This window comes from Bufo gargarizans, chromosome 1, assembly GCF_014858855.1.
Source record: "Bufo gargarizans isolate SCDJY-AF-19 chromosome 1, ASM1485885v1, whole genome shotgun sequence".
Taxonomy (NCBI): domain Eukaryota; kingdom Metazoa; phylum Chordata; class Amphibia; order Anura; family Bufonidae; genus Bufo; species Bufo gargarizans.
In genome coordinates this window covers 41003259-41021102 of record NC_058080.1, presented here as the reverse complement: position 1 = coordinate 41021102, position 17844 = coordinate 41003259, and the positions used below count along the sequence as shown (strand labels likewise).

General features: G+C 51.7%; 1 protein-coding gene across 1 annotated transcript in view; it reads left to right on the top strand.

Moving 5' to 3' along the window:
- POLR1A (RNA polymerase I subunit A) overlaps positions 1-17844 on the top strand; it is a 92280-nt gene that overhangs the window by 22308 nt on the left and 52128 nt on the right. The window contains exons 15-19 of the mRNA XM_044295081.1: positions 567-716; positions 862-1045; positions 1128-1210; positions 16572-16730; positions 16823-16921. Of these exons, the coding sequence (XP_044151016.1) occupies positions 567-716; positions 862-1045; positions 1128-1210; positions 16572-16730; positions 16823-16921 (675 nt within the window). The remainder of the gene's footprint in view (positions 1-566; positions 717-861; positions 1046-1127; positions 1211-16571; positions 16731-16822; positions 16922-17844) is intronic.

Genomic DNA, 17844 nt, shown 5'->3' with positions numbered 1-17844 from the left:
TCCTTAAGGGGTTAAAAAAAATCTATTTTGTCCAGTTCTGAAAATGTAGAAAACAGGCATCGACTTATTTATAGCAGTTGTTGCACTTTATGACCACTAGGGAGCAACATCCGCAGCATTGTCAGTGCTGGCCAAACACACAAGGTACTTGATGGCCACCACTTTGGGTTCATCTAAATTCTCCATCTTAAAGCGGTGATAAGAAAGTATTTAACACTTCAACTTACACGTTAGGTTGTAAGCACATTGGGGGAATACGTGCTTGTAGCATGTGGCATTTACTCTGGTAGAACTGTGTTGCTTACTGGGTAAACCAGGGCACGTTGGAATTGTTCAGAATTAGACCAGCATGGCTGCTTCCTTTTGGAAACGGCACCACCCCTGTCCATGGGTTGTGTCTGGTATGGCAGCTCTGCTCCATTTGAAGCGAATGGGACTGAGCTGCCATACCAGTCACCGCCCAATATAATACTGTCCAAACATCTTGTGTGGTTTTTGATGGCCTCCTTCTCTATAGAGAATAGTACCCAGAATTCCTTACTTCTCTCCCATCTTTACTATCACAGGTGGTCTCTACGTTACTGATCAACGTCATCCCAGATCACTATATACCTCTCAACCTGACGGGAAAAGCAAAGATCAATGGGAAAGCGTGGGTGAAGGAGACCCCCCGGCCCATCCCTGGTTTTGACTCGGATTCTATGTGCGAGTCGAAGGTGAGTATCTTGAGGTTTTTTTTGTACTTTCCACTCGGTCCATCCAAAAAGCCCCCTATAATTGTCACTTTGTAGAATTGAAATCTCCCCAGTAGAGAGAACTTTACTAGTGCTGGTGATTACCTGTAAACGTCTACTCTTCCAGGTCATCATACAAGATGGAGAGCTGCTCTGCGGGGTGCTGGATAAAGCGCATTATGGCAGCTCCTCCTTCGGTCTTGTCCACTGCTGCTATGAGCTCTATGGTGGCGAGACCAGCGGGAAATTGCTGACCTGCCTAGCCCGCCTCTTCACAGCCTACCTGCAGCTCTACCGGGGCTTCACCATGGGTAAGTTACAATGAATTTTTCCTTCTTTCCAGCTGTCACATTGTCCGTTTCTTCCATGTGCGGTAACTGCGTTTCCTTGCAGGGGTGGAGGACATTCTGGTTCGACCTTACGCTGATGCGGCCAGACAGAAGATCGTGGAAAGCTCCACACTTTGTGGTGGGAAGGTATGTCATTGTCGTATCTCTGCAGCCATCGGGGATGTCGGCCGGCATTCCTGCATGCCCATCAAATAGAGGGCTAGGCAGGTTGGACATTCTGGGAAAGCTGGTTGAGATACACTGTGGATCCTGTCCTTTTCACCTGTTGTCTCTTTAGAACATATTTTCTAAATCCTTCATAATACAGGATATACAAGGAAATACCTAGGGTGCAGTATTTGGTATGTAAGCTAGATGGCGACAGAGGGGGGTGTCATGGTAGAATTTTTGTATGATCCCTAAATAAGAGATCTAACCCTGTTGTCTGCAATGCTCCAGATCTGTACATTTAGTATAGGGGTAAAAGAATGAGAAGCAATGACTCATGGTGGTATTTGAGTCTTCCTCCTCTCAAACAAAAGAAGACCTTTTTTATTAGCAAAAACCTGGGTGTTACCCTTACAACCTAAAAATACAAATGCGCCAATAGGATTGTGACGTGTTTTAACAAAATTAGCAATTGGGATGCTCTAAGCAGGAAAACCAAGGCAAAGAAAGTGTTTTTTTTTTTTTGTTTTTTTGTTTTTTTTAATATTTATTTATATTTCCACATAGCTGTTTGAGGGCTTATTTTTTGCGGGACTAGTTGTGCTTTTCTAATGCCACCATTAATTATGGCATAAAATGTAGTGGGAAGCGATTAAAAAAATTCAAAATGGGGTGGAATTGGAAGAAAAAAACCGCAATTCTTCCACCGTGTTACGGGTTTTGTTCCCACTGCGTTTCGTTTGCGGCAAGACTGACCCATGCCCATTATTCTCTGGATCAGTACGATTACAAAGATACCCCAAATTTTTACATCACCATATTTTGACCCCCATAACTTTTTTTTATACTTTTGTCCACTGGGCTATATAGGGGCTCACTTTCTCGCCCAATTCCTTGGGGGACACAGGAACTCTTGGGTATAGCTTATCTCCATAGGAGGCGTGACACTAAGTAAAAGACTGTTAAGCCCCTCCTCCAGCAGCTATACCCTCAGCCTGGAGAGAGAGACTGCCAGTTTTTTGCTTAGTGTCAAGGAGGCAAGACACTCTCTGCACTGCAGAGTTGTCTTGAGAAGATTTTAGAGTTTTTATTTTTTTCACTTGGTTTTTTCCACAGGGACAACAGAGTCGCAGTAGACTTCTCTGTTTTCCCGGGGTTGAGCTGCACCAGGGCCGGTTATCCGCCCTGCTGCCTCCCCCACAGAAGAAAAGGAGGACCAGGGCAGCTCATGCTCCCCTGCATCCCGCCAGCACTGGGTCGCCCACCTGCAAGCCCCTCTCCAGCTACTGTCACTCTTGTGCCAGTGGCTGAAGGGGCGTCCCAGCTGGATGGACTAGAGGGTGAAGACGTCGCAGGTGAGGTGGCTAGTGCAGCCGTTCCGCTCCCCTCCCCCTCCCTTCCTTTCCCCTCCTCTCCGTTCCGTTCTGGCTCTCCCTTTTGCTGATGGCCTCGTTGCTCCGATTCGGAGGCGGCCTGGCGCCCTGTTTGTACCGCCTGGGACAAGTCCCAGGAGAGCTGAGCGGCGCTCATGGGGGAGGCTTGTTTGGGGGCGGCCGGGTATGCGACCGCTGTGCCGTTGCTCTGCAGGACGCCTACACCCGGTCCTCCTCTTTCGGCTTCCTACCTCTCGCTTCCGCTGCGGCGGGGGCCATTGGGGAGACCTGTGATGGTTCAGAGCGGGATTTGAATCGCGCGCGCGATAATGTTTTCGGTGGGGGGCGGAGTTTCGGACCGTCCCAGCGTCTTGCTTGGTCTTCAGTCAGGGGCCGGACGCCCTTCTTCCCGCGCCTCACTAGTCCCGCCCACTCTCGTGCCTGCGTGCTTCTGGGAACTCACTGCAGGACGGACCATTGCTCTGGTTGCCGCCGCCGTTCTTCTGCTGCTGCCGCTGCCGTTCTGCTTCCTATGTGACCTGGTAGGACTGTTGACCCTTCCTCACTGTAGCCCCCTGGCCTGGACTCAGGTTTTTTTCTATTGCTCCTACCAACATGTCTGACCCCTTAGTGCCTGTGGGTCCTTGGTATCATACCTGCACCGCATGTAAGGCGCCCTTTCCTCAAGGGCAGTCTGACCCGCATTGCTCGCTTTGCAAAGACCCATCGCAGGGACCGCCATCTGTTGTGTCACCCCCTGGCCTCTTGGATCCCCCTGACTGGGCTAGATCCCTCTCCCAGGCTGTGGTTAGTCTCACTAGCGTTGTGGGCCGACTTGCAGATGTGTTGCCCTTGTCGCAGCCGGATGATTCCCCTGCTGGGCCCTCCGGGTCCGCTGTCCTGGCCGACCCGTCTGAGTCTCTCTCTGCAGGCGACTCCTCCAGAGCCCGCCAATCCCAGAAGCGGTCAAGGGCGGATCACCGGTCATCCTCGGATGCTTCGGTATCCCCCCCAAGGGTGCGTTCTCAGTCGGGTCCTTCCTCCTTGCAGGATTTGCCCTCTGAAGGGGAGCTGGTTGATTCCGATTGGGATATGGATTCGGCACTGCCTTCAAAGCTGGCTTCCGCTGTGGGCCACCTTATAAACAATATCCGTGATACCTTTAAAATTCGCGATGATCCTCCTGATCCTGAGAAAACCAGTGTTTCCTTTTTTCGCCAGAAGCAGGCTTCTGCGGTTTTTCCCCTCCATGCTGACTTTTCGTCAGTGGTTTCTAAGGCCTGGGCCCGTCCTGATGCACGGTTTACCCCGCCAAAAAAGTTAGATGTTTGTTATCCGTTTCCGGCGGATTGCATCACAAACTGGGCGTCTCCTCCTAAGGTCGACCCCCCCCTGTGGCCCGTTTGTCCAAGAGCACGGCTATTCCCGTCGCAGATGGTTCTTCCTTACAATCCACTGAGGATCGCCGTATAGAGGCCCTTACAAAGGGTATCTTTTCGGCCTCCGGATCCGCGCTTAGGCCAGTCTTTGCCTCCGCTTGGGCTGGTAAAGCGGTTTCAGAATGGGCGTCTCAGCTGGATCTGGAGCTTGAATCCGACGTCCCTATTCAAGACCTCCGTGCCCTGGCTCAACTTATCGTTCAGGCTGGAAAATTTGTATGTGAAGCATCCCTGGATGCAGGGGCTCTTATTGCCCGTTCGTCTGCCCTGGCCGTGTCGGCTAGGAGGGAGCTTTGGTTAAAGGTTTGGTCGGCGGACGCCGCGTCAAAGCGGTCTCTTACTAGCCTTCCTTTCTCTGGTGCTCGTTTGTTCGGGACCCGTTTGGATGAAATCATCTCTGAAGCCACGGGGGGGAAGAGTACCCATCTTCCCCAATCCAAGGCTAGGAGCTCCACTCGTGGTCGTCCCACCTTCTCCCGTTTCAGGTCTTCTCGTAGGGCTTCCGCTCCTCGCTCCGCCTCAGGTCCGTCCACTAACCCTGTCCAGGACAGGCGTAAGAAACCCTTTTTTCGGACCCAGCCCTCCTGGCGCAAATCTCAACCTGCTCGCGCTCCCGCGACCAAGCAGGCCCCCGCCTGAAGGTGCGCCCCCACTCACCCGGGTGGGGGGACGTCTCCTCCTGTTCAGGGACTTCTGGCAGGCGCACGTCTCCGACGCCTGGGCTCTCGAAGTTGTGTCTTCCGGGTACAAACTCGAGCTTGCGTCCCTTCCCCCAGTTCGGTTCTTTCGCTCTCGGGTTCCCCGGGATTCCCGAGGGGCGGCCGATTTCTTTGCTGCCGTTCAGACTCTTCTAGACAAAGGAGTCATCACCCCGGTTCCTATGGGAGACAGGTTCAAGGGGTTCTATTCGAACCTTTTTGTGGTCCCCAAGAAGGAGGGTTCGGTGCGACCCATTCTGGATCTAAAACGGCTGAACCGCTTCCTTCGTCTTCAGCGTTTCCGGATGGAGTCTCTCAGGTCGGTGGTGGCCTCTCTGGAACAGGGGGAGTTCCTGGCCTCCATCGACATCCAGGACGCCTACCTTCACATTCCAATCGCACGGTGTCATCAGTGCTTTCTGCGTTTTGCAGTGGGGTCCGACCACTACCAGTTCGTTGCCCTTCCCTTCGGGCTGGCGACGGCCCCTCGTGTTTTCACGAAGGTCCTGGCCCCGGTCCTCGCCTTACTTCGTTCCAGGGGAGTTTTTCTGCTTCCATATCTAGACGACCTCCTAATCAAGGCGCCTTCTCTGTCACTGACTTCAGCCAGCGTGGATCTCTCGCTGCAGACCTTGCGCCGGTTCGGTTGGGTTATCAACCTACCCAAATCCTCTCTTGTTCCTTCCCGGCAATTGGTCTTTCTGGGGATGCTGCTGGATACGGATTCAGCGGTGGTTCGGCTTCCGTTGGAAAAGCGCCTGCTCCTCCATCGGTCGGTTCAGAGCCTTCTGTCCCACCGCCGTCCTTCTTTCCGGTTCAGCATGCGGGTCCTGGGTCAGATGGTGTCCTGCTTCGAGGCGATTCCTTACGCACAGTACCACTCCCGCACCTTTCAGACGGCCATTCTGTCCGCCTGGGACAAGTCCCAGGAGAGTCTGGATCGGCATTTTCCCCTTTCCCCCCAGGTTCGTTCCTCTCTCCTCTGGTGGCTGCGGACCCCTCTTCAGGGGAAGTCTTTCCTGCCAATGACTTGGCTGGTGATTACCACCGATGCCAGTCTGCGGGGTTGGGGGGGAGTGTTTCCTCCTCGGTCCGTCCAGGGCACTTGGTCTCCATCGGAGTCCAGACTGCCGATCAATGTTCTGGAGCTGAGGGCCATCCTCCTCTCGCTCCGACACTGGACTTCGTTGCTTCAGGGTCGCCCTGTTCGGGTCCAGTCGGACAATGCCACGGCTGTGGCGTACATAAATCACCAGGGGGGCACTCGCAGCGCGGCGGCGATGAGGGAGGTGTCTCTGATCCTTCGCTGGGCGGAGGTTCATGTTCCGGCCCTTTCGGCCATTTACATTCCGGGGGTGGACAATTGGGCGGCGGATTTCCTCAGCCGGACGACGATCGACCCGGGGGAGTGGTCTCTGCACCCCGACGTCTTCGAGTCTCTTTGTCTCCGTTGGGGTCGTCCGGACGTGGATCTCATGGCCTCCAGATTCAACCACAAACTTCCCATCTACGTGGCCAGGGCCAAGGATCCGGACGCTTACGGCGCGGACGCGCTCGTCCTCCCCTGGACGGAGTTTTCGCTCCTCTACGTGTTTCCGCCCCTGCCTCTTCTTCCGCGTGTCCTTCGGAAGATTGCGGCGGAGGGCACGCCAGCAATCCTAATCGCCCCGGACTGGCCGCGTCGTCCGTGGTACGCCGACCTTATGTTGCTTCTGGCAGACGCTCCCTTGCCTCTGCCTCTCAGAGAAGACCTCCTCTCTCAGGGGCCGATCTTCCACCAGCATTTAGGGTCGCTACGTTTGACGGCGTGGCTATTGAAACCGCGGTCCTGACGCGGCGGGGGTTTTCGGCTGACGTGGTCCGTACCATGATTCGTGCGCGAAAACCGGCCTCGGCCAGGATTTATTATCGTACCTGGCGGGCCTATTTGGCTTTCTGTGAGGCCTTGGGGACTCCCCCTCTGAGGTTTTCCCTTCCTACGGTTTTATCCTTTTTGCAGTCTGGTCTGGTTCTGGGCTTGGGTCTCAGTACCCTGAAGGGTCAGATTTCGGCTCTTTCGGTCCTTTTTCAGCGTCCTCTGGCTCCGCTCGGTCCGGTTAAGACCTTTCTTCAGGGGGTTGCTCACTGTGCTCCCCCCTATCGCCCTCCCGTTCCTGCTTGGGATCTTAACGTTGTGTTGGCGGCTCTCCAATCTTCCCCTTTCGAGCCTCTGCGCAAGGTTTCCCCTCGCTTGTTGTCTTGCAAAGTTTTCTTTCTCGTCGCTATCACGTCTCTTCGGCGTGTGTCTGAGTTGGCGGCTCTTTCTTGCGTGGAGCCCTTCTTGGTTTTTCACCAGGACAAGGTGGTTCTCCGCCCTGTTCCGGATTTCTTCCGAAGGTGGTGTCCGCCTTTCACCTGAATGAGGATATTGTCCTTCCTTCTCTGTGTCCGTCCCCGTCGCATCCCCGGGAGCGGGAGCTTCACCGTCTGGATGTTGTTCGGGCTCTCAGGATCTACCTGGATGTGACCAGACCCTTTCGACGCTCGGATTCTCTGTTTGTGATTCCGGAGGGTCCGCGCAGGGGGCTGGCGGCGTCTAAGGTGGTTGTTGCCCGCTTCCTCAAGATGGCTATCGTTGAGGCTTACCGTGCTCGGGGCAGGGATCCGCCCTTGGTGTTACCGCTCATTCTACCAGAGCGGTCGGGGCTTCCTGGGCTCAGCGTAATCGTGCCTCGGCTGAACAACTGTGCAAGGCGGCCACCTGGTCTTCTTTGCACACGTTCACCAAGTTTTACAGGGTGAACACTTATGCCTCGGCGGATGCTGCTTTGGGCCGCTTGGTCTTGCAGGCGGCGGTGCCTTAATGTTTACGGTGCCTGGTTCGCTTTTGATTGTGGTCCCTCCCTGTTTGTGGACTGCTTTTGAACGTCCCAAGAGTTCCTGTGTCCCCCAAGGAATTGGGCGAGAAAACGAGATTTTTGTATAACTTACCAGTAAAATCTCTTTCTCGCTCTTCCTTGGGGGACACAGCGCCCACCCATTGTTTTTTTGTTGGCCTTCGGGTGTTTTTTTCTGACTTGTTGGTATTGGTTTGGTTACTCCTTGCCTTTGTCTTGCACTACTTGGGCACATAACTGGAAGTCTCTCTCTCCAGGCTGAGGGTATAGCTGCTGGAGGAGGGGCTTAACAGTCTTTTACTTAGTGTCACGCCTCCTATGGAGATAAGCTATACCCAAGAGTTCCTGTGTCCCCCAAGGAAGAGCGAGAAAGAGATTTTACTGGTAAGTTATACAAAAATCTCGTTTTTTGCGGGACAATCTGTTGTTTTTGTTGATACCATTTTGGATCACATTTTATTAAATTTTTCTTTGGTTAAGAGAAGCATTAAAAAAAAGGCAAATCGGCCATTTTGACACTTTTCGGTTACGACATTCGCCGTATTGGAATTTTTTAAAATATTTTAAAAGTACGGGCGTTTTCGGTCACGGTAATACCCATGATGTTTTGATGTTTATATTTATTGTTATTTAGGTATTCATTTATTTTCTTATTATATGAAAAGGGAGGGGGTGAGTTAAGATAGATAGATAGATAGATAGAGATATATATATATATATATAAATAATTATATTTTATTTTTTGTGATTTTGAAGCTCATATAAGATCCTATAAATTCTGTTTTTAAAGTTTTCATTTTGTGCTATCAGGGATTTTTAAAATGAGTTTTGGACTGCAGATTGTTAATTTCTTATCCTGGCCTGCCATCTAGTGGCCAAAATAAGAATTGCAGCATAAACACTAGATGCCTCCTCAGTGAGGCTTACAGTGTTAATTGCAACTACCGATGCCCCCTTTGGCTGCAGGGGGCCTCGGTAGGGAGCGCAGCCACCACTAAGCGCTCTCCCCATAGAAGAGAAAGGGAGTGCACCGCGCATGAACAGCCACCGCTCCCATTCACTTCTGTGGCCAGCGCTAAGCTATTTTCGGTGGCCCCATAGGAATGAATGGGGGATGGCTGGGCATGCACAACGCGCCCTCCACAGCTTTCGGGGTTCCATTCTCTGTGTAGGTGTGAGTCCCCCCAACTAGCGATATGCCTCCATTGTCTGAGATGAGCCCATTTAAATAATCCCGTCGCGGCCTGCTGTTGGCTTCCACTTCCCCCGCCCACCCCGAAACTGCCCCACACCTACCACAGCCAGATGGTTTGATCCGTGCGTCGGGGAGATGCAGCGGGGGCTATGTGGGCATCAGGAGTAACGTGGGTGCCAGGATAAGTATAACCTTTGGGGGGGAATTATTGGGGTTGGATAATCCCTTTAAGGATTTGATCCTCCATTCTAATAGTGATAATTGTTGTTATCGTCCTTTCTATTAGTAAGAGGGGTACATTCACCCGGGCAGCAATGGTGATGTAGAGCATTGCATCTAAGCTTGCAGGAGCTTCCATATGTGCTTCTGTATGTCATCTTCTGCATCGGTCTCCATGCAGGGAGAGATGAAGCTGCAAACATGTTGATGGGTGAATTTGGAATTTAGGTTGTGAGCCCCAGTGCGGACCGTGACCTATGTGAGCAATGGCGATCTCCACACAATGCTGTGTGTCTATAGCAGGCATCCTCAAACTGGCCCTCCAGCTGTTGCAAAACTACAACTCCCAGTATGCCCGAACAGCCTACAGGTATCAGCCTAGAGCAGGGCATTGTGGGATTAGAGGTTTTACAACAGCTGGAGGGCTGCAGTTTGAGGGTGCCTGGTCTATAGCATACATTGTGCTGGAGAGACTACAAAACTGTAAGTGTCTCGCCCCATCCCCCTTGAAGTCTGATGCTCTAGGGCGTGACTGTGTGTTTTAAAGTCATTAATTTCATGATTTTCCTATTCCATGACGTAAAGTCATGATTTTATTAAAGACACGGAGGCGAGTATTGCATTAAACTCTCTTTACTGTTACCATAGCAGCAAGGAAAGAACATGTCAATCAAAAGAAAAAACCATAACAACTGACTCCTCCCCTCCCTCCCAGTATATATTGGCTCCACACTCTGAGACCATCCTCTTTCTTTGATCAGCAAAACCAACTGCGGACTTCGACGGATCTTGGACCTTCTGTAACACAAACGACATCCCTGACCCGGAAGCGACCCGGGAACCGACCGGGAACACAGACTTCACCGAAAACCTAAACGGCAACAGCGCCAACTGAACCATAACCATGAACCAGGAGACCAATCAACCTGTAGGACAAAACAAACACGAGGTAAAATCACATGACCACGGCACGAAACAAAGAAATGCGCAGCATGGAAATAAACACAGCAAGATGGACAATAATGCGTAAGTAAGATAAATACCATACAATTGACAAGAAAAACAACCAAACTGGGTGGGAGGGTGGGCAATACTCGCCTCCGTGTCTTTAATAAAATCATGACTTTACGTCATGGAATAGGAAAATCATGAAATTTTATCACAAGACACGGAGGCTCCTATTGCAAGTTTAAAGCTGGGAAATGACAGAATGAAAGGCATGCGACTCGGGACGAAAGTAAAATTCCCGAAATGTGGACACCCTGGACCAATCCGCCAAACGCATAACGTCCTCCAGACGGGCCCCCGAGACCGACATGGACGTAGCCGAAGCACTGCGGACAGAATGCGCCGTAAAGATAGAGGTGTCAATACCTGCCAGACCCAGGATCTCCTTGACCCAGCGAGACAGGGTGACACTAGAAACGGGAGCATAGGGCCTCCTAAAGGAAATAAACAAATTAGGAAAAGAAGCAACACGTAGGACAGCAGTCCTAGACTCATACTCCTGAAGGCACGCCACCGGGCACAATAGAGGAGACTGCCGGAATGCCGGGTAAGACACCGAGCGAATGTTCGTCTTTGTGCGCCTAGAAATGTTAAACGAGACCCCGTCTGGCGTGAAGGATCGAGCATCGTAATCCAGAGCCCGGACGTCAGACACCCGCTTACAAGAAATGAGGCACATAAGTGTAACCAACTTGGCAGATAAATGCCGCAGAGACAGCTGGTCATTAGGAGACCAAGAAAGGAGGAAAGACAAAACCAACCCCACGTCCCAAGTTGCAGAAAAACGAGGCCTGGGAGGACGAGACAAACGAGAGCCCTTCAACAAGCGACACACAAGAGGATGCTGTCCAGCAGGACAACCCTCGAAACCCTCGTGCCGCGACGATATGGCCGACCTGTACAGATTAATTGTACGGTAAGCCTTGCCCGCATCATATAAGGAGGATAAGAACGACAGGACCGACATTACAGGTGCTCGAAGGGGATCCAGATCCCGTTCTCCGCACCAGCGAGCCCAAGAGTCCCAGGCGGCTCGGTAAGCACGTCTGGTACCTGGAGCCCATGCGTTTTCCAAAAGGAAAACAGTCGTGTCCGAAACTCCAGACAGCGTGCCGGAACACCCGAGATCCTGCAGGCGAGAAGACGAAGTAGGCGTGACTGAATGAGGGGGTGGAACTCCCCCAAGGGGTCCCGTAAGAGATGCGGAAGATCTGGAAGAAGGAACGGAGAGTCCACCAACAGGTCCAGGACCGTCGGGAACCAGGGCTGAGACCGCCACAGAGGTATGACCAAGATCAACTCCGCTTGCTGGCGTCGAACCTGAAGGAGAACCCGGGGAATCAAGGCAAATGGAGGGAACGCGTACATCAGCGTACCCCCCCACTGCTGGAGAAAAGCGTCTACCGCCTCTGATAGCGGGTCCGGCCGCCAGCTGAAGAACCTGGAGGTCTGTGCGTTCAAGCGGTTCGCGAATAAATCCACCGAGGGAGGACCCCAATGGGATGACAAAGCTAGGAACACCTCCTCGTCTAGCTTCCAGTCGCTGGAATCTGAAAAGTAACGTGAATTCCAATCTGCCACCACATTGCGGAGCCCGGGGAGGTGCTCCGCAACCACCACGATACCCCTGGCGAGGCAGAACTCCCAAAAGTCCTGTGCCAGGTACGTCAGAACCGACTAGCGCGTTCCGCCCATCCCGTTGACGTAACGGACTGCGGACACATTGTCCATCCGCAGCCTGATACATGTCGTGACCGTGCCATTCGCAAAACTGCGAATCGCCAGAGACCCCGCCAGCAACTCCAGGCCGTTGATATGAAGTCGAGATTCCTCTGGGGACCAAGGGCCCCCGGTGGAAATCCCGTTGCAGTGAGCACCCCAGCCTTGCAAGCTGGCGTCGGATTCGATGATCAGGTCTGGTGAAGGACCCAGCAAGGCCTTGCCATTCCAGACCGAAAGATTCTGGATCCACCACCGTAACTCGTCCCTCGTCTCCGTGTCCAGCGTGATCAAGTCCGAGTATGTGGATCCCGCCCGAAGATGGGCAATCTTGAGCCTCTGGAGGGCCCGATAGTGCAAGGGTGCCGGGAAAATGGCCTGGATAGAGGATGCCAGCAGGCCAATGAGACGCGCCAGGTGTCGCAACGACAACTGTGGTCGAAGAAGAGCGTGGCGCAGCTCTTTGCGAATGGAACGGACCTTGGACAGAGGGAGGTGAAGAGATAGGGACGCGGAATCCACCCTGAACCCCAGGAACTCCATGGAGGTAGCCGGAGTGAGGCAAGATTTCTCGTGGTTTATGATAAAACCCAAGCGGGAAAGGAGGTCGATGGTCCAGGAGAGATGAGATTGGAGAAGGGATGGACTGTGCGCCATGATAAGAATATCGTCGAGATAAATGATCATGCGCACCCCTCTGCTGCGGAGCCAAGACACCACCGGTTTCATCACCTTGGTGAAGCACCAAGGAGCGGACGAGAGACCGAACGGCAGGCAAGTGAACCGCCAAACCTGGTCCCCCCAAAGAAAACACAGCAGGTCTCTGGAAGCCGGAGCTACCGGCACCGTGAGGTATGCATCTTTGAGGTCCAGTTTGACCATCCAATCGCCGGGGAGTAGCATATCCCTCAAAAGATGGATGCCTTCCATCTTGAAATGACGGTACTGAACCAGTGAGTTGAGAGCTTTTAGGTTGATGACTGGGCGCATCTGGCCGCCTTTTTTCTGGACCAGGAACATGCCACTGATCACCCTGGCGGAGCGAGGTGAGGCGTGTTCTATTGCCCTCTTGTGGACCAACTCCACCAGCTCCCTGTGCAAGAGTCGCAGTAGCGAACCGGTTAAGTGAATAGGCCGGGGAGCGGGTAGCTGGCTTGGTGGGGCCACCAAGTCTATCGTGAATCCCCTGATGGTTTGGAGTACCCACTGGTCTGAGGTGATCTCGGACCAGGCATTGAAACAGAAACAGAGTCTGCCCCCGACACAACCTGTTGAAGAAAGCAAAGGAAGAATTGGTTGGGCACTCACCAACTGGTCGGCGATAGGAAGGAGCCCCGCGGTAATTCCTGGACCGTCCCGAAGTGCCCCTGGACGGGAAGAAGGACGGCTGGTGCCTAGGGTCCTGGAGGGAGGGTCGATAACTGAAGGAGCCTCGTCCCGTTCCGCGGGAGTGGAAATCAGACCGGCCGGACAGACGGCCCCTAGAGCTGCCGGCCCTACTGGAAAAACGGTTGTTGAACACACGTTTCATTGACGTTTGGGCCTTGTCTAAAGCCGTAAAGGCCCCTACGTATCTGCCCAGCTCTTTAATGAATGAGTCTCCAAATAAGAGACCCTGGGCATTCTTGCCCGCCTCAGACAAGGCCAAATTGGAGAGCTTTGGTTCCACCTTCATCAGGATGGCCTTCCTCCGTTCTATGGCCAGAGAGGTGTTCACGTTGCCCGTGATGCAGATGGCCCTCTGGACCCATCCGCCCAATTCTACTGGGTCGACAGGCCTGCCCTCCGCCTTGGCGGACTCCGCCATGTCGAAGATTCTGGCGAGGGGTCCCGTGATGTCCAGGAGCTTATCCTGAACGGCCCGCAAAGCGGAATCCAGCCCTTTCTTCGGGTTGAATCTAGTCTTGGTGAGGAACTGGACCATTTTCGGGTCCACCGTAGGCGTCTCACACACCTTATTCGGGATTAAAGGCCGAGGGCATTCCGCCCGTAATTTGTTCCGGGACTCCTTACTTAGAGGAGCACGGATCTTTGCCTCTAAATACTGTGCCACTTGAGTGGCGGGGAGCCATTCCGCAGAGCGGGGATGATGGAGCTCGTCAGGGTTGAAGAGAGGGGTGCCCAGGGAGTCAACCAGGAGGTCATCTGGGAGAGGCTGGTTATCCGGTGCGGAAACCGCTGGTGTGGACGGCCCGGGAACAGGGAATAAATCAAGAGGATCAACCTCAACATCCTCCAGCTCATCTAAGGAGTCATATAGGGACTCGTTCCGCGCCTCCTCGTTCGATTCCTTCTCAGAATCAGACAGTGGCTCAGGCATAGTCCTGGCCGTTTTCCATGCACGAGAGCGTTCTGCCTGTCGTGCGCAGGCTCTTTTCCGCGGGACAACCGCGTGGTCACGGGATGGATTACCATCAGTTCTAACAGTTCTGGAGGCAGATGACCTGGCGATATCCAAGGCCTGGTCCTGCATGGACCCAGTGGGTTGCGCACACAGGGCCTGAGAAATTGACTGCGATAGCGCTGAGGACATAGAGCCCATAGCAGCCATGATTGCGTCCGAAATAGACTGCTGCAGCGCAGTATGTTCTAACCCTTGTGGGTCTGCATTGCGGGCGGGGGCACTGGATTGTACAGGGGGCGTACTAGGGGCATCCTGCCTGGATGAGGAACTACGGCGAGACATCACCAGAGTGGTAGGAGTTAGTCACCCCAGACCACCTGAAAGAACGGACCTATAAAGAAAGAAAGAAACACTAATGAGGGCCTGCGCCTAGAGGAATGCTAAAGCGCTGATAGGATAGCCAAATCTTACCTAAAGGAATTGCAGGCAAGACGAGAAGGGTGTCACTGGGGAGCCGGAGTGAGCGTGGAGAGAGCGCGCCGAAACCGGAAGACCCGAGATCCCGCGAGACCACGGGCGTGTTAAGAAGAGGGCGGGAAGCGGACACTAATCCCGCGACGCAGGTATCCTCAGAGCAGAAGGCGGCCGAACTCTCGCGAATCGCGAGATCTCGGCCGAGCGCAGATGAGGGGAAACCAAGATGGCGGCCGAAATCTCGCAGATCGCGAGACTTCGGCCGGAACGGAGCGCGGAAAGATAAGCAGCCGGAGTAGGTAGGAAAACACAAGGGGAAGGAGAAAAACCGATAAACAATATAGCGGTGCCAGTATGGGGCGACCAGTGGGATAACAAGTGCCACCGGCGACTCACACAAGGAAGGGGAATAAATATATAAATATGCATATACCCGCAGAACCCGGCAGGGCTACTGGGGAATAGGGTGACCAGGGGAGACCTGGCCTAGCAATAGTAATGAGGACAAACCTAAAAGAAACCCCAAAACATTGAATGATATACAGCAGAACAAAGGATACTTATCTGCCATGGCAGCAGCAAAGAAAGAGGATGGTCTCAGAGTGTGGAGCCAATATATACTGGGAGGGAGGGGAGGAGTCAGTTGTTATGGTTTTTTCTTTTGATTGACATGTTCTTTCCTTGCTGCTATGGTAACTGTAAAGAGAGTTTAATGCAATAGGAGCCTCCGTGTCTTGTGATAAAATCAATAATCCTCCCCTGGACTTGATCCTTTTGGAGGAATAAAATGAACCCATTGCGTCACCACTCGTTCCCATCAATACGTTATCGGCAGTGACCCAGCTGTTCCCTCTGCTCAGCCTGACACCAAATCGTTCTGAATGTCTCATTGATCCCCGTGTATACACGGTCCGTAGGTCTGTCTGTATGAAAATCACTAAAAGCCGTCATGTTTCCTGTTCAAATTCAGATCTGCAATATGGTGACCGAGCTGGACTGCCCCCATAGGCTGTATGGTGCGCCCTTAAAGGGGTTATCCCACTGCAAACATTAGGTTATAAATGTCTCATCAGTGGGGGGATCCAACTGTTGGGAGCCCCAGTGATTAGTAGCATGGATGTCCGCGGTGGTCATCCTCCCATTCCCGGAATAGAGTACCTCTAACAGCGGAGCTGATCAGGATGAATGAAAGCTAAAGGGGACCACCAGTCTTATGTGCCTCCCCGAATTTGCATATTTCACCATCCCCATCCACAGGCAAAAAAAAGGAATCCTATCTAGCAGTCAATACCTATTTTTATTTTTAAAACATAGCCTTGTGCTGTTCCTCTGTTGTTCCTTTGGTAAATGTATGAATAAGTTGACCACTGGGCATTTCCATTCCCCTTTTTCTAATAAAGCGTGTCCCATTGCACCATCCTATCCGTTCTAACAATGTGTCCTGCTCACAAGGAGAGCAGGAACTCTTAGGCCTCATGCACACAATATTTTGGTCCTCAAACAGGTACTCCGTGCTTTCTGCATTTTTCACGCTCCCATAAATACAAAGGGGTATCCTCATCTGCAGTGCAGACCAGAATAAGACATGTTCTACAATTTGCTGAACGGTCACATGGATCCGCAAAAAATACAAATGTGTGCTTATGTCTGCATAGAGATGAACGGGTCAGTGTGCTATCCTCAAAACACAGTTGTGTGCATGAAGCCTTTAGTCTTGCGTTTCCAGGAGGAATTACAGAGGGATGGCACAACACAGAGGTCTAAGAAATTATGCTCTAGAATTTTTATTTCTTGGAAATACAAGGAGAGTAGACGGAGAAAACAAAGCAAACGTTAGTGAGTCCAATAAACTGGTGTCCACAGGTAGGTCATGACTGGGAACTGAGCCGTGTTGGCGTGAGCGGTGTATTCTACAAATCCCTCAAAGGGTCAGGGCAAAACTTCAAAAGATAGCATTAAAGGACAAGGCTGACGATGGGCTTTCTCACCTTTTAGGCGATCCGAGCAGCTTTCAACCTCTCTCAGCTGGCCTCCGATGAGGAGGCTAAGGAGAAATGGGAGGACGCCCATCTAAGTAAAGACCAGAGGGACTTCAACATGGTTGACTTGAAGTTCAAGGAGGAAGTGAATCTAGTGAGCAATGAGATAAACCAGGTGAGGATCTGAAGGCACGCAAGGTCCGAAAGGAGCTCCTTGGGCTACAGTGTCTTCCAGGTTGACCTCATTCAGGCTTTTGTATCTTCTAGGTGTGTATGCCGCTTGGTCTCCACAGACGGTTCCCAGAGAATAATTTACAGCTGATGGTCCAGTCTGGAGCTAAAGGATCCACTGTCAATACCATGCAGGTACCAATCACGGCTTGCATCATCTCTGCATAGTGTTACATATTGGACACCACAATACTGCCATGTTAGTGGCTGCTATAACATGCAGTGATCTCCTCCACAACATGGGGAGGAGTGATCGTATTGCATAGTGCTTTAACGGCGGCAGATTATCAGACGGCACAATCTGCCGTCTGCAAATTATGATTTTTATTATTTTATTTTTTATCTGTCAAAAAATTTGGATTGCCAAACTAATGAGTTTGCTCGTTCATCAGGCAATCAGCAGCAGTATTACGCTGCGCGGTACTTGCTAACGAGGGTTCATCCAAACGCAAAAACGACATCCGGAAACCGGAGCAATTATTAACCCCTTAAAGACCACAGTCTTTTGTTCCTAAATGATCTGATAAAAAAATTTGGGCCAGTCAATAATCTTTGTTGCATTTTAATTGCAGCACCTACTTTTTATTGTTAGATAATTGTTTTCATCTTTATTTTCATTTTTTTTAAATATATTTATAAGGGGTATATAACCTCCCTTCTGATCCTCAGCTGTGTCATGTGACCTCACTCTGACTCTCCAAATAACACAGCATCTTATGTGTGGACAGGAAGCCAGTTTCATTGTGTTTTCCTATGGGAGCCTCAATGTCAGAAAAGTAACTGACTTCCTGCCCTGTGTCAGTTGGAGATCAAAGTGTTGGTCACATGACACAGCTGAGAATCAGAAGGGAGGTTATAACTCGCAAATACAGTCACTGGTAAGAACATTACCTATACTACAGTTTAAATCATGTAACTCTCTAACAGGTCAGAGAATACATTTTTTTGCGGAAGTGCCTCTTTAAGAATTTAGTATAGCCACAGAGTCCTTTAATAAAATGTATCTATATAGCGCCACCTGCTGTTTTTAACTTTTATTTTTTTCCACCTTGCTGAGG